Source organism: Eleutherodactylus coqui, chromosome 7 (genome assembly GCF_035609145.1).
Source record: "Eleutherodactylus coqui strain aEleCoq1 chromosome 7, aEleCoq1.hap1, whole genome shotgun sequence".
In the NCBI taxonomy this organism is placed as follows: Eukaryota; Metazoa; Chordata; class Amphibia; order Anura; family Eleutherodactylidae; genus Eleutherodactylus; species Eleutherodactylus coqui.
In genome coordinates, this window is record NC_089843.1 from 52,312,912 (window position 1) to 52,336,878 (window position 23,967).

The 23,967-nt window shown below is 45.5% G+C and overlaps 1 protein-coding gene and 1 non-coding gene across 2 annotated transcripts in view; both read left to right on the forward strand.

Moving 5' to 3' along the window:
- The window catches only part of MAEA (macrophage erythroblast attacher, E3 ubiquitin ligase), a 61,826-nt gene extending 38,620 nt beyond the window's left edge, over positions 1 to 23,206 (forward strand). Inside the window, exons 4-9 of the mRNA XM_066573008.1 lie at positions 6,249 to 6,371; positions 10,220 to 10,296; positions 16,186 to 16,294; positions 18,355 to 18,488; positions 19,098 to 19,293; positions 22,434 to 23,206. Coding sequence (XP_066429105.1) covers positions 6,249 to 6,371; positions 10,220 to 10,296; positions 16,186 to 16,294; positions 18,355 to 18,488; positions 19,098 to 19,293; positions 22,434 to 22,529 — 735 coding nt within the window. The 3' untranslated portion in view covers positions 22,530 to 23,206. The remainder of the gene's footprint in view (positions 1 to 6,248; positions 6,372 to 10,219; positions 10,297 to 16,185; positions 16,295 to 18,354; positions 18,489 to 19,097; positions 19,294 to 22,433) is intronic.
- Positions 3,471 to 3,546, forward strand: TRNAT-GGU (transfer RNA threonine (anticodon GGU)). Its single transcript has one exon. It is a non-coding gene; the product is annotated as a tRNA-Thr (tRNA).
- Positions 23,207 to 23,967: the final 761 nt, after the last annotated feature.

Below are 23,967 nucleotides of genomic sequence, written 5' to 3' on the forward strand. Positions count from 1 at the left end.
GTCAGTCTACAGGTGGGAAGAGCTCCGCACAGCCTGCCTCATTGGATTTAAAGCTTCGTTCCCGAGTTCGGCAAACTTCAAAATGTGTTTTATTCTGAAACGCCGCAGTGTTACACAGAGGGCACTGTTTATCTCTATCCCGGGTTCATGCTGGCCGTGATGTGGGCTTGTAAAAGACTGGCTCAGTCAAAACGCTGCATAATGAAGAAATGCAGCACCCAAGTTTTTGAAAGTTTTTTTCTGAACTCCTTCTAGGAAAATTGTAAAAAAAAATGAAGGGGAAAAAAAACCCAATAAATGTATATACAAAAAAAAATCACATTAGAAATAATTTTTCAATATCTGATTTTATCCTTCTAAAGGGTTAAATAACTCTTGAATGAGTGGAGTTGTAGAATGTGGCCCCGGGACCTACAATTTGTCCACCCCGGTCTACAATGAGAAGTTTAGATGACTTGTGTTCTTTTGTTGCCTGGTGCCTCCACCACCCCCGGCCCCCCGAGCTCAGCAGCTCCCCTCTTAATGACTAGCACTGGATTTGTGACAAGTCTACAAGTTTGGGAGCAGTGAAGCATCTGCAGGCAATGACTCCCCCTGTGTATTATGGGTTATTGCTTCGGCTTTGCACTTCTTTTTACCCCTTTATTTCTGGAATTCGAGCCGTTTGCCAAGCTGGGGTGAGTGGCGTGATGTTTCCTGTCTGCAGTTATTTTCTTCCCTTTGAACAGCTGCTCTTTTATATTGGTTTATTGGCTTGAACTTTTTTAGGAGGGGGACTGATACTGAGCGCAGGAACCGTAGAGATTGTTCCTCCCAGTCGGCTTCATTGTGTCACTGAGAAATGAAACCTTGCTGCGTTAAAGTCAAAATTTGGAAAAAGTGTTAGTTTTCAGCTGACGTTCAGTAACTCTTCTGCTACGAGCGAAGTTTAGTTGTCACATGAGTATGCGCACCAGTATGCCAACGCCTGAGTAAGGAAATGGCACGAGGGGGTGGCAGGGGCGGTTGGGACCTTTTGTAAAATGGCCCTAGAAAAAAAAATCTAAAATTGGCCTCATGTTGTAGGCGGATCCAAATTTACTAATTATAGTGTACTAATACAAGCAATACCTGATACTGAAGATGTGCTTTGACATATCATCCATTCCTTGCTCGCCTCCCTGGGCCGGGATGGGCACAACTGCACCAGTTCAGCTCTTTATCGCGCCTAAAAGGAAGCAAAAGGGTATGATTACATTAGAAGAGGCGCTGCAGCTGCCTGATGATGACGACGTGGGCACTAGCACCGTCTGCCATCTGTAATAAAGGGTCCCCCATCGCAGCCAAACTGCAGTTGCCCCCTGAGCCAGCGGAAGAGCGAGATCTGTGGTACGTGCTCCATCTTGAATCAACCATAATAGCTGCAGTGAGTCTGGGCATCTGCCCAAGTACTGACGCTAGCCCTGCCTGACCAGACCGACCCATGAGCTGATCGGCCTACGTGGATATCTCCCTGTAGAGCCTGTGGCCAATCCTATTCTAGCAGGTGGCATCTGACTTAAAGGGGTTGTCCCGCGAAAGCAAGTGGGGGTATACACTTCTGTATGGCCATATTAATGCACTTTGTAATGTACATCGTGCATTAATTATGAGCCATAAGGAAGATATTCACTTACCTGTTCCGTTGCTAGCGTCCTCGTCTCCATGGAGCCGTCTAATTTCAGCGTCTAATCGCCCGATTAGACGCGCTTGCGCAGTCCGGTCTTCTCCCTTCTGAATGGGGCCGCTCGTGCCGGAGAGCTGCTCCTCGTAGCTCCGCCCCGTCACGTGTGCCGATTCCAGCCAATCAGGAGGCTGGAATCGGCAATGGAACGCACAGAGCCCACGGTGCACCATGGGAGAAGACCTGCGGTCCACCGTGGGTGAAGATCCCGGCGGCCATCTTCGCAAGGTAAGTAAGAAGTCACCGGAGCGCGGGGATTCGGGTAAGTACTATCCGTTTTTTTTTTTTGTAAGTAAGAAGTCACCGGAGCGCGGGGATTCGGGTAAGTACTATCCGTTTTTTTTTTTTTTTTTTAAACCCCTGCATCGGGTTTGTCTCGCGCCGAACAGGGGGGCTATTGAAAAAAAAACAAAAAACCATTTCGGCGCGGGACAACCCCTTTAAGGCCTTTTTACGCCGCCTAGTTATCGAGCATTAATGTGCCTTCAAACTTTTGGTCACCCAACAATCAGGCCAATAACAAGCCGATGAATGAGCAAACACTTGTTCGTCTGTTGATTTTCAAGGATCGGCTGTACATTCTCCCATGTGAACAGCGGGCCTTTGGAGACAAATGGTCGTACTAATGATCATTCGTCCCCAAAGCAGCTCTTCTCAGCCCATCTTATCAGAAGCAAACGAGTGCCAATTGGCATACATGCTTCGACTTTTTTTGCACGGAGTCCAGAATTGGCCAACATAAAGGGAACTGGAAAAGTTTGCTGGGAAATGAGTTGTGTAGATAAGATCCCGCAGTTGCTACAATGTTGAAACCATACTGTAACAGTAAATACAGCGAGCTCCCAGCCATGTGATTCATTTGGGGTTTTCTGATCACCCCAAAAATTATATGAAGTGCAAAGGCCTTCCTTTTATCTCCAGGCCGTGACTGACTTGAAAATTTCTGAACTTCCTAATACTTTAGGGGGCGGTCTAGAGGCTGAGCAGCGCACCCCTGAAAATCACAAATCCCATCATGCTGTTCACACATCTCTCTCTTACCCTCGGTCTAGTTTATTCTACCCTGCCTGGTGCAGCGTACATGCAGACCTTGGGGGAGGACATGGAAAGGGGGGTGCCAAGCTGTTGCACGTCCCTTCTGCACATGGCCTCTGCTGTGGCCTTGCAGAAGGTGGAGGGCGCACTTTGCTTCTTGCATCGAGGCTGAGTTGACAGGCAAGCAGAAATGGAAACCACATGATTTCCATCCCTTTATTGTTGTAAATCATCATCAAGAAGCCGTGGGATTTCATAATAGAGGTAAATGATGAAACTATATACTTTAGGATACACACAGTGGAAATTCCAGCTCCTTTCGCAACTAGGGATGCAAAGACTCAAAAACATCTAAATGGAAAAAGTCCCGTATCCGTAACAACGCCTTGATTTCCAAGATGGCCAAATTCTATCAGAACACAGGACCAAAAAAATGACTCTGCTCACGCGTTTCAGGCTGATTACCACATAGCATATTAGTCACTGCACATGTCCAGTTATTTCAAGGAACCAATGGCGTTAAAATACTAAGAGAAGAAGACTCAAACTGGACACGGAGGTTAAACCCATACATGTTACAAGATAAAATGTAGAGGTGATTTATGGATGATCCGTTAATAGCAATATCCTTTCATTAGTCAGAAAACCTCTTTAAAGCCTGGACCTGGGGCTCTATGTATTGGCTGTTACAGTATGGTTTCTACATTGTAGAAACTACAGGATGTCCTCCATGAGCATCTTCATAGCTCAGGGGTTAGAGCACTGGTCTGGTAAACCAGGGGTCGTGAGTTCAATTCTCACTGACGCCTAGTTTCTGCACAAGGAAAGACTAGAAGCAATGGGATGAAACTGAAAGGGAGACACAGATTAGATATTATACAGTGAGAGTGATCAATGAGTGGAACAGGTTACCACGGGAGGTGGTGAGTTCTCCTTCAATGGAAGTCTTCAACTAGAGGCTGGACAGACATCTGTCCGGGATGATTTAGCAAGGGGTTGGACCCTGGAGGTCCCTTCCAAATCTACCAGTCTATGACTGCTATTAATGTATTGTTATATGATTCGTGAAAACACGCGCGGAAAACAAATTGCAGCATTTCTATTTCTCTGCGCATGGGGACGCTTGGGTCCACCATACTCGGGATCAGTAGGGGTCCCAACAGTCGGATCCCCATCGATCAGCTACTTATCACCTATGTTTTGGATATATGATATGTTAAAGAGGTTGTACCAGAATCCCAAGTCATCCCCTATCCACATCGGTGATTGTGTGGTCTGACCTCTGGCAGCTGGCACATAGCAGAGAGGGGAGACGCCGGGAGCAGGTGAGCCGCAGCGGTCACTGCAGGAGTACGGGTCGGATCCCGCTGCGAGAATTCTCTGCAGGCGGCCTATGGCAAGGACTTTTCAATATCAGTTGGAAACGTTAATTGTACATTTTTCAATGGGTTCCCTGCTCCTAACCGGGCAGACTCCACAGAAACTGCACTGGTCTCGCTCAGCTTCTTCTCTAGTGCACTCCGTCAGTACGGGCCAGGATAATAACCCATTGCTAACATGTTTGGGAGTTGGATTTGGTGGCTACGAATCTGGAATCTGCCAGAGACCCTCCTAAATACAATGATGCTTTTTATTAATAATCCTGAATTGCGCCCAAAAAAGTGACTTGTGCTCTTTCACCTTTAGCTATCCTGTGTAACCTGGTACTTGCCATTTTAAAAATTCAATTCCAGTCCTTTTTTTCCCCCAATTTTCTTTTTTTCCCCCTAAACTTTTGATTACACAATGAGGTTTATAACTTATTGTATTTATTCTTTATATTTTTAAAAACATCCTTTTTTTTTTTTTTAAACCTTTTTCGTAAAAACATTAGGATTTATTTGGGCAAGTCGGAAAAAATCAATTGGATAGGCAAAGGTTAATCCTTTCTTTTTGATAGAAAACCCACTTGTATGTGCCTCTGCCAGTTGGATCTTTTGACAGAGAGTGGGCACAATGAATAGCTGGCAATGCCCAAGAGAGTCTCTAAAGGTCACCGCGTATCTGTTGTCACATTCCTCCGAAAAACAAAAACTCCCCAGTACATTTACCGGCACACCTGAAACGGGAGACTGTCAGAAAAAAGATAGAAACCTTCAAATGTACTAATTTTCTCGTTATTTCTCTGATTTTTATTGCTACTTTCATGCTGGCCATAGGCAAATTCTAAGTAGCTGAATGGCCATTGTGAAGCACTACAAAGTACTCCTGCCGGGGTGGCGTTACAGCAATGTTCTTGGTATTGTATTTTGCAATAGGACACTTTTTATAATAAGTTGAAAATGTAAAAACAAATCTAATTTGGAAAAAGTAGAAAACCAAAGATATGTGGCAGAGGTGTATATAGTTTATAGAGCTTGTCCAACACAACTAACTTACCTACCAGGTCATACAGGATGGGTGAACAGTAGCAGATTGGTGGGGTCTGACTGCTGCGTTTACACGAATTGAGATTCCACGTGTCCCCAAATGAATGGTGTGGTCATAATTACTAGTTGCACTTTTTTGGGACTACTGGAGATGGCCGAGTGCTGTATAATGAATGGAGCACCAATGTGTGTGCTTGACCTCACTTACTTGGGGAAACTTGGGACCACCCTTCTTATGATCAGTAGGGGTCCCAGCAGTCGGATCTCCATCGATCACCTGTTTTTTGGATATATGATATGTTAAAGAGGTTGTACCAGAATCCTAAGTCCTCCCCTATCCACATCGATGATCGTGGGGTTTGACCCCCAACAATCCTGAAAACTGAGGTCCTATGACCTCCTCTACCTGTCACTGCAGCATTGCTTCACCCCCAGTAACGTCAGAATGAATGGAGTGCTGTAGTGGGGCTGACAAATACCCAAGCGCATGCCTCTCGGCTATCCCCGGCAGTCCCATTGAAAGTGACTGAAGTGTCGGCACGGTTGCACAACCAGCTGTCCGTTCAGTTTCCTCACAGTGAAGAAGTCGGGAACACTGGACCCCCTTTTGATCTTCAAATTATTCCGTACCCTGTGGATAGAGAATAAATCCTGATCCTGGTACAACCCCTTCAATTGTGTGGGATGGAAGGAGCGGTCTACTCCCCTGCCACGTCCATTTAGTAGATGGAGTAATGCATTTGCCATAATATAACCGCGCTGGCGCCATCTTTCCTTAAAACTCTACCTTCTGCAGTTCCTCTCTTAAATTTCTATGAGGTACAACAAACTGGGTGTGTCCACTGGTGGGTGTGTCCTCAGTCTGACACTGTCCAATCCTTGTCGACTGTGTACACACCTCTTTGACAAGGGAAACGATCACGCCCAGTTGTCAATTTCTTCATTGGTTTCCAGTAGGAATAACTAAGAGCACATTGCAGAGTTCCAAGAAAAGATGAACTCGTTAGTAGTGGTGTGGCTGACGAGGCCAAACCCACTAATTACTAGGAGCCAATTACACGCTGTATTAAAATGACTGATGTTTTCTTTTCTTGTTCTTGTAGGATCTAGTAAATATAGAAATGTTCCTGACTGCAAAAGAAGTAGAAGAATCCCTGGAAAGACAGGAAACCATGACCTGCCTGGCGTGGTGCCACGATAACAAGTCTAGACTTAGGAAAATGAAGGTACAGTATGTTGCGGTTTATTTACTGTGAAGTACTGTGTGTTTTTAATGCAACATGCTGCTTCTACATAGACCACAAGGGATGTCCTAATCTGTGGAAACACTACTTATGGGCAAAGCTTTAGGGTCAAGCATCCAGGGAAGCCCATCGAGCTAGATGTAGGCAGGTGGTGATAAACTTTAACCTCCTCGTTAACTCGGATGTGTCACTACAAGCACCCTTAATGGAGCATATGGAATTCATCAACTACCCCCCCCCCCCCCCCCACTCCGGTGGACCTGTCTCGTCCTTGACTTGCATGGATGGCCATTTTAAACTGTTTCCCCCGAACCACTTTATAAAGGGCATCTTGTAGATGCTGTGTTAATTTTCGACGTCGTGGTCTGTCCAAAAAAAAATCATAATGTCCGTCGGTTTTCACACTGACAACGAAGTTTAATAGGCCTGACACGTCCTGTTTTATGGGAAAACTTTCCAGCAGTTACCTGATTATCATGACCGATAGGATTACAATGAAAGGTGACACATTTATAGAGAACACAGAATCTGCTCTTCAGGATAGGTGATGGTCACAGCTCACCTCCTCCCCCTTGGCAAAAGCCAAAGGGCATGCTCAGAATACTTTCCCATGGAAGTCAATGGCTTTCCTCCTGCCCATTGTGTCTATGGCCCGTGAATTTTGCTGTAAAGCATATCTCTAAAGGGCTTGCAAAGGCAAGATGGCCGCCTCTGTAGTCATGTGCAGACAACATAATAAAAAAAACCCCGTCAAACAAAAAAAATAAAAATGGATTGGAGAAATAGAACATGCTTCACTATCTGGTTTTATTTAGTAAAAACAAAACATAAAAACAGTAGATGATACATCCCCTTTAAAGCGGACCACTGGCTGACAGACGTGAGAACTATGGATACGTAATTAGGCAGACTTGTCTTTCAGGAGTTTGGGAACATTTTGGTGGAGGTCTCGGGGAGCAGGTAATGTTGGCCATATATTATGTCTCCTCTTCCGTGATGAATGCTCTGCTGATCTCTGTGTCACCCCGCCATTCTCTAGTTGTGTCCTTCATCACACTTGGCAGAACCCATTATGATCTGGAATGGATGAACTGTCTTCTATAGCTCATTAGGCCGGCCCCACATACGGTTCTACATGGTAGCATTCTGGTGAATGCGCTTATTAAACGTCGGCGTTGATGCACGATAATGGCAGGCGGCTGGAGACGGAGTTGACAGTACATCTCGCTCAGGGACGTCCTGTTGTCATGTGGATAGCATATTCTTAGAAGGCACCCGGATAAAACTGTCTGTCCCTATCGTTCTGCGTGGTTGCGTTTTTCATCTTTTTTCAGTCTCTTACCCTTTTAACCCTTTCCAATCCAATTTTGGATTCAGGATATCCTAGGGGGCTTTCTCTTTCTGCCATTATACAGTGGCGCCATCTGCTGGCTAGAGCCAGTACTGCGGTATGGGACATGCTGGAGAGGCCCCCGACAACAGAGCGGCCAGTAATCTACAGTAAGAATACCCTGCCGGACGTCTTCTGACATTGGAGCTGTACAGCCTTCAATCAGAATGTCTTTAGATGTCAGACAGTGGATTGAAAAGGGTTAATCCCTTTAGGGCGACCTTAAGATTTTGATTTGTTCTATCTGAATCTCCTGGCCTCTTTTTCCTCAGCTGGTCATGTGATCTCAGTTTGGACGAGCTCAGATCTACTTGGGTTTATAGGTTCAGTTTCTCAGCCTGTGTGATGCTATTGCATGATCCCTATCACAGAAACAGCGTAGAGGGGAAAACACACAGTTACTTATGATGATCACACAGCTGCTGTCACACAGTTATAGTAGAGGAGATCACAGCTCATCCTCCTGACTGCATACTTATGGTCTGTAGCTTATTTGGGTGAATATAGAAGGTTATGGCAGTGTTGCAGGGATGGTACAGGCTGTAGCTGATCATGTAATACTGTGCTGATGCATCATGGGATTGATGTAAAAGTGAAAGTAACAGTGCCACTTCTCTTATTTTCAACGTGATTGCCAGAGATAGTGTGTTACAAAGCTCTCTGCTACTTCCATCAGCCCCAGTGACCTCACTGCAGGTGGGAGATGCCACCCAGAGAAATGGAGAAATGGGACTCCCTGATCTTGGCATCGAAGATAATATCCATTATGAGGAGTTTTCTCCCCCCCCCCCCCTCCCCCCATGAATAATTTTGGTAAACTCTTAGCGATGAAGACAAGACTTACTATTTATATGAATAATGTAGTAGTCCTATTTTCTTGAATTGTGCTGTTCCTCTATTATTCTTCCTGCAAATATATGAATACATTGACAATTGTCCGTAACTTGCGGTGGCCAATGGCTGTATAATCTTTACAGTAAAGTCATTCCGCATTGGCCACCTCGGATGGGTGCGGCTTGGCCACTTGTGATCAGCTGCACCTTGTGGCTTCATCCTAACCGTGCCAGCAATGATACGACTGTGTCCGAATGTAGGAACAGGCCATTCATACATTTCCAGGAGGAATACCAGAGGAACAGAACGACACAACATTCTAATAAAATTTGCTCCAGGATTGTTACTTGGTGGGGAACACAAGTATTTACTAAAACAAGCATGTCGGGAGGGCGCACAAGGTCTCTTTGAGATGTCCTCAGTACTTCAGGCTCCAGTTCCATCTCGTCTTCCCGTATTGCATCTGGTTCTCAGTGTTGCTCTCTAACGATCTCCGTTTTCAGTGATCATGGCTTCTTGTTCATTTACATTCTAGTCACAAAGTGCCAGTGATTACTAAAAGGGGGCGCTATTGGCATAGAGGCCGCCGAGGGGGGGGGCGCAATTAGCATAGAGGCCGCCGAGGGGGGGCGCTATTAGCATAGAGGCCGCCGAGGGGGGGCGCTATTAGCATATAGGCCGCCGAGGGGGGGCGCTATTAGCATAGAGGCCGCCGAGAGGGGGCGCTATTAGCATAGAGGCCGCCGAGAGGGGCGCTATTAGCATAGAGGCCGCCGAGAGGGGGCGCTATTAGCATAGAGGCCGCCGAGAGGGGGCGCTATTAGCATAGAGGCCGCCGAGAGGGGGCGCTATTAGTAAAGATGAGCGAGTATACTCGCTAAGGCTAACTACTCGAGCGAGTAGTGCCTTAGCCAAGTATCCTCCCGCTCGTCTGTAAAGATTCGGCTGCCGGCGCGGGTAACAGGTGAGTTGCAGGGGGGAGAGAGAGATCTCCCCTCCGTTCCTCCCCGCTCTCCCCCACCGCTCCCCGTCCGCCGATAGCCCCCCGAATCTTTGGGGACGAGCGGGAGGATACTCGGCTAAGGCACTACTCGCTCGAGTAGTTAGCCTTTAGTGGGTATACTTGCTCATCTCTAGCTATTAGCATAGGGGCCGCCGAGAGGGGGCGCCGTTGGCATAGGGGCCGCCGAGAGGGGGCGCCGTTGGCATAGGGGCAGCCGAGAGGGGGCGCCGTTGGCATAGGGGCTGCCAAGAGGGGGCGCCGTTGGCATAGGGGCCGCCGAGAGGGGGCGCCGTTGGCATAGGGGCCGCCGAGAGGGGGCGCCGTTTGCATAGGGGCCGCCGTTGGCATAGGGGCCGCCGAGCGGGGGCGCCGTTGGCATAGCGGCCGCCGAGAGGGGGCGCCGTTGGCATAGGGGCGCTATTGGCATAGGGGTCATTTTGAATAACGGAAGTAAAATGATACATTATGATAATTCATGCCCTCACCATGCCCCATCACAGGCTGGCGTGTTTTGGTGACATCGATGACCACCCTACGTGAAGGCAGGTTTTGCTGATGTAGTTTTACCCTCCAAGTAATTTCTGTCTGTTTCCCTTCCTCCAGAGCTGCCTGGAGTTCAGCCTTAGGATCCAGGAGTTCATTGAGCTAATCCGACAGAACAAGAGACTGGATGCTGTTAGGTAAGACCCCCAACGTCCCCTCACATCTGGGGAGCACCCCCATTTAGTAGGGAGGGCACAAATATTTTGGGCCTCATTTACCAAACCTGTCTAACAATGAGACTGTCCTTGTTGCCCACAGCAACCAATCACAGCACAGCTTTCATTTTACCACAGCAGTATCAGAAATGAAAGCTGCGCTCTGATTGGTTGTGATGGGCAACAAGGACAGTCTTACTGTTAGACAACTTTTTTCATCATTGGTCGGGCTCCGTGGACCATTCAGGAAATTCAGTGATATAACTTTTTGTTAGTGGCGTCCCCAATCTCCTATGGTGGATGATATACCAGGAGTCATCCACGCAGCGCTGCACAGTCTCGCACATGCGCCGCACAGTGGTACAGATGATCGGCGCTTGCATCGGTGGACAATCTTGTGACACATGTGCAAGACTTTGCAGCGCTGCGTGGATGATGCCTAGTATGTCATCCACCATCCTGATGTCCACAGGATAGGTCATCAGAAGTTGACTGTCGGGAGTTGGCTGCTTGGGATCCCCACCAATCAGCTGGAATTAGCTGGAAGCAGATAGCGCTGTTTGTAGTGCAGTGGCCCGTGTTGGTATTGCATTAAATCCATTGGTGTCTGTGTCTGCAATACCAACCTGGGCCGCTTCAATATGAACAGATTAGTCTGCTGCTGGCTCTGTCTGCATGGACAGCCGACCTGGTGAACAGCTGATCGGCAGGGCTCTGCGGACGAGTTATTAGTAGTAAAGTCCTGGGACCCTTCTAAGCCCTCTCCATGGTTAGTAGGATGCCGGTAAAGGTGCAATAAACTGCAGTTCAGAATGAGTGCACTATCCTGTAGTCAGACAACCGCTAGTGCAAGTTTCCTATGGGGAGCGAGAAAGAATTAAATGGAAAGTCATCAAAAAGCCATATTTACCCCAGGATTGTACCGATACAAACTACAACGTTCCATGCAAAAAACAAGTCCTTCTCCGTCCATGGATGGAAACCTTTTCTAAAAGTTATGGAAATTTAGAAGATGGCGATGGGAAGCAAAAAAAACTAAGAAAAACCTTTTAGGTAGCGTTTGGCATTGGTGTGATGGTACTGACCCACAGAATTAGAGAGAACAGCGTTTTTACCGCACCATGAACACCGTAAAAACAAAAGCGCCACCACACCCCAAAATAGGTGAAATAGCAGGTTTTTTTCTATCTTACTGCATTTTAAGAGTTTTCAAATACATTATATGGTAATATTCAAAAATACAACTCCTCCCGCAAAGAATGAGCGCGCAGGCGCTGCGTCGCCAGGAAAATTGGAAAAAATGGGTTTTTCTTTTTCCTGCGGGGTCCCCCGCAGCGGAGACTCTGCAGCAGTAAGTCTGCCTTAACCCTTTGCAATCCAATTTTGGATTCAGGGTTACTTAGGTGGCTTTCTCTTTCTGCCATTATACAATGGCGCCATCTGCTGGCTAGAGCTAGTACTGTGGTATGTGACATGTTGGAGAAGTCCCCGATAACAGAGCCGCCAGAAATCTACAGTAAGAATACCCTGCCGGACGTCTTCCAACATTGGAGCTGTACAGCCTTCAAATCAGAATGTCTTTAGACATCAGACAGTGGATTGGAAAGGGTTAAAGCCCGCGGCAGACGGTGCAGATTGTGACAGTGTTTTACCACGTAGAGTCCGATCCAACCTGCTTTTTTTAGGCGCAGTGCGAAATCCGCACTAAAATGGAGCATGCTACGTTTTTTTCCACACGTGAAAAACGCAAATCTATTAAAATGCCATCCGCGGGTGCAGAATTCAATTTATTTGACTGCGGATGGCCATTGATTCCCTATGGGCAATATTTAATGCGCAGAATCCGCAATTTAATTTTGCTGGTGGACATGAGGCCTCACCCCCACAACCGTTACCAGCCTTAGAAACCCAAATGTGTCTATATGCGCGGCATACAGCAGCGTTACATGATGCGCAACCACTAAGTAGTGCTTTGAAGGATGACCATAAAAAGCGTACGTGACAGCATAGTGCCATGAGCCCTAATGATGTGTGATTTTTGGCATATGTGCAGAAACTTTTATTTCTCTGTGGCCGGAGCTGTCTGAGGGCTTGTTTTCTGCGGGACGAGTTGTATTTTTCAATGATACTATTAAATATGCCATATATTGTATTAACCCTTTCCAATCCAATTTGTATCCTGGTTTTCCTAGGGGGCTTACTCTTTTTCTGCTGTTATACAACGGCGCTATCTGCTGGCTAAAGCCAGTACTGCATGAGGTGACACGTTGCATAGGCTCCGACAGCTGAGAGGCTGGCAATATACAGTAAGAGAACCCCGACGGACGTCTTCCAACATCGGAGCTGGACAGCCTTAAATCATAAGGTCTTCAGAGGTCAGACAGTGGATTGGAAAGGGTTAAAAACTGGGGGAAAAATTGAGCGGAATGGAAAAAAAAAAACCCACAATGTGGCCATCTTTGGATGGGGGTTGTTTTTACTACATACACATTGCAGCAAAAACGACCACTTTATTCTGTGGCTCCGTACGATGATGTCAATACCAAGTTTATATAGTGTTGTTTTTTGGTTTTTTTTGGTATCGTTCATTTTCCTTAGTGAAACTAAAAAAAAAGTCATAAAATTTAAGTAAAGGAAATTGTTTTTTTTTTTTTTAAATACTAATAAAAAAAGAATTCCTCCCATAGCCCAATCGACACAAAAACAAAAAGCTAGGGGTCGGCAGAATGTGGTGACAAAAACTTGAAGTGTGTTTTTTTTTTTTTTTTTAACTTTTAAACACGAAAGACCTTCTTTAAGGCCGGATTCACACGGACGTATTGGCCTTTCTATTTGCGCACGCAATACGCAGAAAATAAAACTCGCCGTTTTCAATGGGTTCGTTCGTACGCACATATTTGGAGTGCGCAATTCTCTAGTGCCCAAAAAAAACGCAGCGTGCACTATTTTCTTCCCCATCTGCGCAGGAAAAGAACACGTCTTAAACTCATTAAACGTTTTAGCCATTTCAGTGACTCGGCTTCCGGCGGTGCGTGTATGTTTGCCCACGACCTGCACGCACAAAAAGGACAGTAGAAAACGCTGTTGTGTACGCAGATATGCAATGCGCAAAACACTTAGCAAACCAGCCTAAGCAGGCGGGAATCCGGCGTAAATTTGGTATTGCTGTAATCCTACCTGCCCACAGAATAAAGATAACATTTCACGGACGCCCTTAAAACAAAACGCAATTTTTTGTCTCCTTTTTTTTATTTTTTGCCTCACTTAAGAATTATTACCATTTTTCAGTCCATTTTAAATGGCGCCTTTCAAAGAAAAATCTATTGTGTTCTGCAAAAAAGAAATCAACAGAAAAATGAAAAAGTGGATATTCTTCAACAAAAATACAAAAACCTGCCCGGCCCTCGGGGCTTGTAGTGGGACATATATGCGCTCTGCCGTATTCCCCATCCTGGAAGTGCCTGTGACTCGTTGTATGTAGTCCGCTCCATCATGTCCCTATGTATTATCCGTGCGCCGTGTCACATTGCTTCCCAGCGCGATTCTATTACCTCCATTATTTTCTTTCCGCTCCGCTGCAAATAAAGATGCCATTAGGGAATCCTCTGCTGTAATTAATAATCGGTGTGATCGCCGCTCTGCGCAGGAGGTTTGTTTCTCCAATCTAAACGCCAATTATTAACGGCAGTAATATCCTGATCTGCTTTGAAGGACGAGCGCCATTTATCAGCACCAGCCCTCTGGAACGCATTACCAAAGGATACCCGGGCAATCCAGGACTCGAAAAACTTCAGGCGTGCTCTAAAAACGCACCTTTTCAGGGGGGCATACCGCATACCCTAAACCGACTCCTCTGTATGCCACCTGATAACATGCTCCCTGACCTACTGACTGCAATCCCTGCTAGCTGTCATAAACCGCTCCTGCAGTCACACCGATTCTGCCGTCACACGGCCAAATGTCTGACCATTGTTTGTGTATAGAATCCCTCACTCTCCACCCCGCCATACTGTACACATCTCCAGCCCTTTACCCTCTGTATCACCCCATGACTTGTAGTATGTAAGCTCGTTGGAGAAGGACCCTCACCCCTATTGTTTCCACCAACTGATTACAATGTAACCGTGGTTCTGTAATTTTTTTTGTACTTTTGTCTTTCTGTATTCCCCCTGTCTATGTAAGCGCTGCAGAATATGTTGGCGCTATACAAATAAAGATTATTATATATATGTGGGAAACCCGTCCTGAGTACCGATCCCGGAGTGAGCGTTGTGCATTGGGATAGAAATTCACTCAAAAAGGTCAAATGCCTTTTTTTTTTTTCTGTCGACCTATTTTTTCCCAACCTGATCTTTCTCTTATAGCGGAGTCCAAGAAGTAGCGAAGTCCGACCTCTGGGACCTGCAATACCTCCGACCTCAACCAACCTTGAGAACGAAGCCCCGTCTTAGCGCTGCACCCCTTTTTATGTTTTCCTTGCACAGTGGCGCCATGACCAACCAGCTGCGCGGCGGACTGAAGCCTGATCCGGTCACTGCTGTAGTATAGTGGGTAGCCAGGGCATTGCTGTTTAGGGGGCGTTGCACAAAACCAGCCCCTCAATCCCTTCATTTCCAGGTACAGTGGAGGTACTAGAGGTCAGACTCCCAACAATCCTAAAGTGATGGAATGTTTTAGTGATATGTGGTGGAAATCCCCCCCTTTAAACTCTTCACGACCACCGATGATAAATTTGCATCAGGTGGTCATGACAGGTATGTGAAGCGGACCCTGGAGCCGAGTCCACTCTAGACCCTTAAAACAAAGGCAGCGCCCCAAGGTCCAGAAAGGTATCCAAAACAAGTCTCCTAACAGGAGGTAACTCGCCTGCTGTGATCCGTCTACCCCAGGGATGGCCTTAGAAATCAATTACTTCCATCAGATGGGAACCCCTCGTCTTCTGAGAACATCCACAATGGGAGAGTGTCTGCAGGAACTCCGAAGGTTGGAGAACACCTCTGTTGTATAAAAGCAATACCAAAATGGGCAACCTCACAAATCTCTATACACTGCAATACTGAGGTATTGCATTATATGGTACAAGCGTTCAAATAATTGCAGGTTCCAAGTCCCCTGCATGAACTTAAGTAAGATTGTTAAAAAAAAAAAAAAAAAAAGCTATTACATCATTAAAAAAAAAAAATTAAAAGATCAACTCATTTTTTGTTTTCCCCATAAATAAATCTAAAGAATTGAAAAAAAACCCCACATATTTGGTATCGCCGTGTGTAAAAGTTGGAACCATTAAAATAGCTCGATGTTTATCCTGCACAATAAAGGTCATATTAGAAAAAATAAGTAATGCCAGATTTGTGGGTTTTTTTTTCTTTTACTTGGCCTCTTTGCTCCCCAAAAAGTGAATCAAAAAGACATTGTTTCACAAAATGGTAGTGATAAAAACTGCTCATCCCACAAAAAACTAGGCCTCACACAGCCCAGCCAATGAAAAAAAAACAAAAAAACTGGCGCGTCCCAGAATATGGCGATGGATAGTAAATTTTGTTTAAGTATTAGTGGTGGCCCATAGAACAAAGGTCAAATGGCGCTTATACTACACTGTGACCCCCCCCAATTGGTTCAGTTACATTTTTTTTTTTTATGTATCCCCATTTTAAAAACTTTTTAAACATTTTCCATGTATTATATACCTTTTTAAAAAATACAATTCATCCTGCAAAAAAAAAGCCCTCATACGGCCGTGTCAGTGGGGAAAAAGTAGAAGGTTATGGCTCTTGGAAGGCAAGGATAAAAAAATGAAAAATCCCTAGCGCTGAAGGGGTTAATCATTTCCTGTACTGACCACCTTGTTCATTTTTCCCTCTTTCCTTCCAGACATGCTAGAAAACATTTTAGCCAGGCAGAAGGGAGCCAATTGGATGAAGTGCGACAAGTGATGGGAATGCTGGCCTTTCCTTCAGACACGCACATCTCTCCTTACAAGGTACAGCAGGCGTGTTCGGGGGCTCCCCGTGACTATATAACCTGTTTGGGTAAGGCTTAGGAAGGAGCTGACAGGCTTAAAGGGGAGTTCTACCTGAAGTGACCCTCTCAGATTAAAGGTCCTTTTACAGGCCCACGCATAGAAGATCACTTCCTGGTTTCATAAATCCCGCCTCCAGGAAGCGATGGCTCTGATTGGTTCATCTAGCAGCCAATCAATGCAGCGTTGGGTGAACAAATCACAGCCGTCATTGGGAAAAGCTGCGATATTGTTGGGATTTTATAGCGGCGATATCGCTGTCGCCCGTGTGAAGGAGGCCTTACTTTGATATAGCTAGAAGAGGTTGTAGAGCAGGCAGGTGGATTGTGTTGGAAGGCTATTTTCTCTAACCTGCACTTGACCTGCTCTTTACAACCAGTCCCCATAAGGGACCGCAGTAGGTTACAGTTTCTGTCTGCCCAGCTATAATCCTCCTCTACAGGCATGCTGTCATGGGCCAGATCCTCATGTAGGTGATGAGTTTTCCTTTGTGCTGTATGCTTTCCCTCTCGGGGTGCGTTCCCACATAGCCGATTTGGAGTAGCGGAAAATCCTCACCATTGATGGGTTTTGACAAGGATTTTGGTATAGATCCGCAGCAGACCTCACCCCTTCTGTTGAAAGGGTTAAACCTGCAAAAGCCATACCAAATGTTGTGCATCTTGACACGGATAGTGGTGCAAATCCACGCCAACCTCTGCACCGTCAGGGTACGTTCACACGGGGTGGATCTGCCGCTGATTTTCTGTGTGGATCCTCTGCACAGACAAGCAACGGCATTTATATTAGCAGTAAAGTGAATGAAGTTTTACAAACCTCGTTATCTCACTGCAGAAACGGACATGCGGGCGGGATTTAAATCCGCAGCATGTCAATTACTGCGGCTGATTTCTGTTCAGTGCAGAATCCACCACTTAAACGAGGAGGTGAAATCCACACCAAATTCTGTGTCAAAAATTGTGTCACAGTCCGCATCCTATAATGCGGACATTCCGCAGCACATTCCGCCCCATGTGGATATGCCCTTAAGAGGTGTCCACACGCTGCGCCATTTCAGTGGATTTTCCGCAGCAGAAAAATTCTACAGCAAATCTGCACTAAGGCCTCATGTCCACGGGCAAAATAAAATTTTAGATCCGCAGCGGATCACCCGCACCCCATAGGGATGCATTGACCACCCGCGGGTAGATAAATACCCGTGGATGGTCAATAAAAGGGAATAAAAAAAAAAAATGGAGCATGAAAAAAAATGGACATGCTCTATTTAGGTGTCTCCCACAGGCTTCTATTGAAGCCTATGGAAGCCGTCCGGATCCGCGGGAGACCTAAAATAAGAATTAACTCACCCGCAGCGGACCGGGCAGTTCTTCTCCTCTTCACGGCCGGATCTTCTTTCTTCGGTCCGGCGGATGTGCCCGGCGCATGCGCGCAGCACGCTGCCGGCGTGCCGAGCATATCCGCCGGCCGAAGAAAGAAGTTCCGGCCGGTCCGCTGCGGGTGAGGTAATTCTTATTTTAAGTGCTCATGTCCGCGGGGCTGGAGGGACCTGCTACGGATTCTCCATGTAGAATCCGTAGCGGGCCTGATTTTCCCCGTGGACATGAGGCCTAAAATTGCGTTTAAAATCCTCACAACTAGATGCAAATTTTGGTGCAGATCTACAGCAAAATTCACATCAAATGTTACGGCTTTAATGCGGATTCTGGCGTAGATTTGTTGTGAAATTCACTAGATGCGTTTGCATCCTTGAATGCCCTGTGAAAGAGAGTCTTGGACGAGGACCCCTCTCTATGGGTTACAGCAGAGCGCTGCTACATTACACAGACTGCCGTTGAGTTCAGTGGATGCACGTAAGCGCTCGGTGACGGTACTGTCGCTGAGCCCAGTTCTCTCCATAGCGGTAACTACTTGTATGGTGAACACTCCGTGTTTCCATGTCATTCTACCCGTACTATATCGTACGTATAATAGCTGGTATTGGATGAACAGTCTTTGTAACACTCTGCTTCCTTGTGTTGTAGGACCTCCTGGACCCCGCCCGGTGGCGCATGCTCATCCAACAGTTCCGCTACGACAACTATAGACTACATCAGCTGGGCAATAACTCTGTTTTTACCATAACTCTTCAAGCAGGCCTCTCTGCCATCAAAACACCGTATCCTTCACACCGGGGATGCGTCTCGTATCACGTCACAAGCTCTTCAGTGTATACCGCTGGTCTGTAGAGGTGTCACTGCGCATTTTCTTCCACCCAAAAGCCGGGCGAACCCCATCATAGTCAATGGGGTCTGTCTGGAGATGTTTAGTTCTGTTCATCTGCAGGGATTCCCTTTTCCTGCTCGTAGAACAGAACAGTCCAGACAGGGACGTTAACGGGATGGGGTCCCAAATGTCCACTCCATTCATTTCAAAGGGACTACGAATAGAGTATAAGGCGCTCAGCTACCTCTGGCAGTAATTAAATGTCAGAGATGTGTAATAATTATGTAGCATCTTTACTTTGCACTCTGCTTTATGCCGTTCCTCTGTTACGCCTCCAGTTCTTAATTTATGCCTGAAAGTCGTCCCAGCAATCTCCACTACTGGCTGTTGGAGCAGGATCCTTGCTGTCAGTGGTCAGCCAAGCCACTGCTTTAAAAAATATGTATGTGCAGCTTTAAAGCCCATTAGTGAGGTCAGTAAAAAGTCATATGGTGGTATCTGATGGGCTAATATAAAATGTGATGTTGCCAACTATTGTTTTTCTGAACCGCATCCCAAACAGACAGTGCTACAAAGAGGATGGGACCTCCAAAAACCCTGACTGTCCAGTGTGTAGCAAGTCCCTGAATAAACTAGCCCAGCCACTTCCAATGGCACACTGTGCCAACTCCAGGCTGGTGTGTAAGATATCAGGAGACGTCATGAATGAGAACAACCCTCCTATGATGCTGCCTAATGGATATGTCTACGGATACAACGTGAGTCCTTCAATTCTATTCTTTTCAATATTTCCAACATTATGTATTCAGTCTTCACAGTCTTGGGAATCTTAGTGAAAAGTTGCTTTAGAAAGACTATTAAGCCTTTCCAATCCAGTCTCTGCCCTCGTCCGACATTTTAGATTTCCCTGCGTAGCTCCGATCTCTGACGAGGGCCGATACATGTTTCTAACACTATGCAGGACAGAGCTCCCATGTCGGAGGCTGTTCTGCATATGTTACAGTGTAGAGGACAGCCTCCCACATCGGAGCTCTGTCCTGCATACTGTTATAAACATGTCAGCCCTCGTCCAACATGGGGGCTATGTAAGGAAATCTTAACGTCGGACGAGGGCTGGCACTGAATTTGAAAGGCTTAATTTAAAAAAGATTGCTAATAAAACTATTATGATAGCCGTTTTTATTTGTTTCTATTGAGCAATTACAAGGAATCCACAACGTGCTTTCCCACCCGACATTTAATAAGAGCCGGGGAGTGTGCGGGGGGCAGGGAGATTGGATTGGAAAGGGAAAATGAAATTTCCTCTACGATCCTCCACCAGTGCCCGGTACCCCGCTGGTCTTCACTTCAGCCTGCAAAGCGATCACATACAGGGACATGTGACTATTGCGGCTAAGGACCAGCTGCCATGAGACAGTGATTGGCTGCATGATCACTTCCTTGGTGCCGGTGGTGGCATTGCTGGTCCCTGCAGCTAGAAATCAAGACCAGCGGAGGACCAATCATTGGCGGAGTTGGCAGTGGCAGCCAAGAACAGCTTTGAAACATTTTTTCTTTCCCAGATTTTGCTGTATTCACTCAGGTGATTTCTTGCAATTTAACTTTTTTTCCCATGCATTTTTGTGATTGCATTTTTTCTTTTTTTTTTTATTAAACGTGCAATTTTTATCCATTTTGCATCTGTTTTTCACAAAAAAAAACAAATATACAAGCTCTGCACCTTCTGGCCTCTTAATAAAAAAAAAAATGATGGCCCCCATAGTTACATGCCTTAAAAACAGCCCGCACTCGCATTTTTTCTAAAATGCACCCATTTACTTAAATTGCCGATATTTGGCAGATGATCAGACAAGAATAGGACATCCTGCGTTGTTGTGTTTTTTTCTTTTTAAAGCAGACTGTCCTCCGTCTATATTCCTATCCCAATCAATGGGGAACATTTATTAAAGGTTTTATGCCAGCAAGTCCAACTTTTGCAAAAATGTGTTTTGTTTTTTTTTAAATTTTCGGCACTGGCCGCTAACTTTTTTTGAAAACTGGGTGGGGCTTGTTGGGAGGCGTTGTGAACACCTGGGCCGACATTCATGTAAAACTTACACTAGAAAATGGCGTAAATTATACCAAAAATGTATGTCCGGTCAGAGCGGGGATACATTTCTGTGCGGGTGCAGGGAAGTGCAAGATGTGCCTAAAACATGAAGAGGTGTGAGTTTCTCCATGTTTTTGGCACATCACGTTTAACCCCTTGAGTGGCACGCCCGGAAAATTTCCGGGACGAGCTCCACTGCTCATAGCAACATAGCCCGGAAGATTTCCAGGCTATGTATCACTATGGGAGCTGCAGAGCACAATGCCACAAGCTGTGACAGTGTGCTCTGCCTGCACAGACCCACAGAGAACAAAGCAAGGGCTTTGAAAAACCAGCAGAAGATATTGGCGATATGCCGGCAATCTCCTGCTTTGTTTACAGGTTGCCATAGAGACCATCGGCTTGTCAGAAGCAAGCCGATGGTCTCTGTGGCAGGGAGAGCTTGATGCTTGGCTGTGAGAGGACAGCTAGGTACCTGCTCTTACAGCAGAGATCAGAGAAAACCTCCGATCTCTGCTGTGTTAACCCTTTACATGCTGGACAAAAAAAAAAAAGTTAAAAAAAAAAGTTAAAAAATTATTAAAAAAATTATAAAAAAACTTGTCTCCCTTTACTTTGTAAAAAATCAAAAATATAATCACACATGTGGTATCCGTGCGTCGTAATGACCCAGAGAAGGAAGTTAATACATTATTTAACCCCTTAATGACATGGCCCCTTTTTTTCTTTTTTCCCCATTTCTTTTTTTCCTCCCCCCTGTTTAAAAAATTACAACTTGTCCCGCAAAAAACAAGCCCTTATATGGCCATGTCAATGGAAAAATGAAAAAGTTATGGCTCTTGAGACGCAACTGCAAAATTAGTTGAAATTTAATGATTAGACCATTTTAAAAAACCTGCCCTGGTGGGCACGACAGGGTGGTAGGAAACCCGCCACTCAAGAGGTTAAGGGGAAATTATACTAAGACCAGTAATGGAAATGCCAACTTTAGTAAATTTTCCCATATGTGTTCTATTTCAGTATGACTTCGGGCCTGTTTAAAAAAAAAATAAAAAAAAATGTCCTAAAATCGTATCGAAAAATCGCCCGTGTAAATACAGTCTTAACAGAGTTATCAGCCAAACTAGAGACCCTCCTGTAGTGACTTTATATTGTTGGCCCTCATCAGTAGAGTGACCTACCATAGTATGTTAAGATGAAAAAAGACAATTGTCCACCCAATTCAGCCTGTTTACACCCCCCATATTGATCCAGAGTGAGGCAAAAAAAAACCAATGAGCCAATTTACCCCATCCTGGGGAAATAAATTCCTCCACGCCTCCATAATGGCAGTCAGAATAACCCCTGGATTAACATTCTACAGAAAAGGTTCCTTCCAGACCCAAGTTCGGCAGTCGGAACGTCCCCCTATCAACACCCCATTCTGACTATTTAATCTATATCCTGTAATATCGTAGCGCTCTAGAAAGACATCTAGCCCCCTCTTAAACTCCCCTATGGATTTTGCCATCACCACGTCCTCAGGCAGAGAGTTCCACAGTCTCGCTGCTCTTACAAGACTACTTCTGATCTGCTGTGTGAAATGCATGTATATCGCCTTTCGGAAAGTGCTGATCTTCCTTGCTAACCACCTATAGATGCTATTACCATCATTTTCTCCCTTGTCGGAAGAGCTATTTTGCATACTCTTTCCCAAGCAGCACTGCTCTAAATACTCTTACCAGGCGCATCTCCACAAGGAGAATCAGTACCTTTCATGAGGCATAAAATATATCATCTAACAGTGATTTTTATTTCCCCCCTTTTCAGTCTCTTCTTTCTATTCGCCAAGATGACAAAGTGACCTGTCCAAGAACCAAAGAAGTCTTCAACTTCTCTCAAGCCGAGAAAGTCTACATCATGTAGACGTCATCCACGTGCCTCCCGACTGCTGCTGGCGACTCGACTGAGCAGTATGACACGCACAACAGGCAGATGGGGACACCAGGCGCCCCTATTCCATGGTTGCATTTATTCACTTTTATTGCGACCAAAGATTATAAACCAACAACAACAACAAAATAGTGCAAAAACATGAAATAAAAAATTTGTACTTTTAGGAAATGACATCTTTTTGATTGTGTGTTCTTTTTTTCCTTTTTGTAACACAAGACTGAAGCTTCTGAAGCCTCGCGGCTGCGAATTATTTAATTCCCGGCCCTTCCTTACTACACCAGTAGTAAAGCCTAGAAGGGTTGCGTTAGTTCTGTGTTAGGTCTTGGGATCATATCCGTACTGCTGCCTTATTTCTAGCTTTCAGAATGTACTTACATGGAAACACATAACAGTCCTTCCTTCCTGCGTGGGATCTCCCTGCCGCTCCCGGGACCTCTGTTTTTAAGAAGCTAACCAATGAGCCACCAGGAAAAGCCACGGTTTCTGTTTTTGTTTTAGCAGTGCAGGATTCATCTTCTTCACCCATCGCAGGAGAACATTTTAGTCTTTCCAAGTCTTTAGGAACCAGTGCTGTAGAAATTTGTATTTAGTGCTTATTTTTGCATGTTGGTGTTCATTAGCTAATAAAAAAACATTGTAAATTTGAATCCCGCTAAGAGAATTGGTGTTTTTATTTCTTTTTATGTTGCAGAGTGAAAACTATTACGGCTTTGGAGCGGCGCCGAGCTTTAATTGCACTTGGTGTAGATTACTGCAGTAAATTAAAGCTCCGTTCTTGCCTGGGTTGGAAGATTGTGACTGACCAGTCATGTCCAAGGGTCACGTTAAAAATGTCAGGTTTACAATACAGAGGGGATGGGGGGCTGAATAATGTAAAATATACAATCCACGGGGTCCAGTATCATAAAAAAAAAGTCGGCCCATGGGCCCAGGGTTTTTTTTAATTTTTGCTATTGTAATGGTTAATCCCATCATGATGGAGCACGGGTTCCATATTCTCTTTTGCCTTCAGAGCAGTTGTGGTCGCCCCCAGCTGAGCAATGTATTTTGACCTGCGAGTAGGAGTTGGCCAAGGGTAAATAACCGAGCACATTTTGGCACTAGCGATTGTAAAAGCAGAAATTTTAGGCTCTCTTTTCACTCAGCCACAGCTTCCATTATTATAATTATGGGAGCCATGAAGTACGTGATCCTGCAAACATCTGGTGAGTTCTTTCAGAGATGATGGACGATGTTCATATTTCTTCACCCGATGGTCTAGTTTTTCCTAAAGATGCTCAGTAGGGACTGATATGGAACATCCATATCCTCAAACCAATGTAAAACAGTGCGTTGTCTTGTTGGAATTATGGCCGACCATTCCCAGAGTATTACCACATTGTCAGCAGCACAATATTGTCTAGAATGT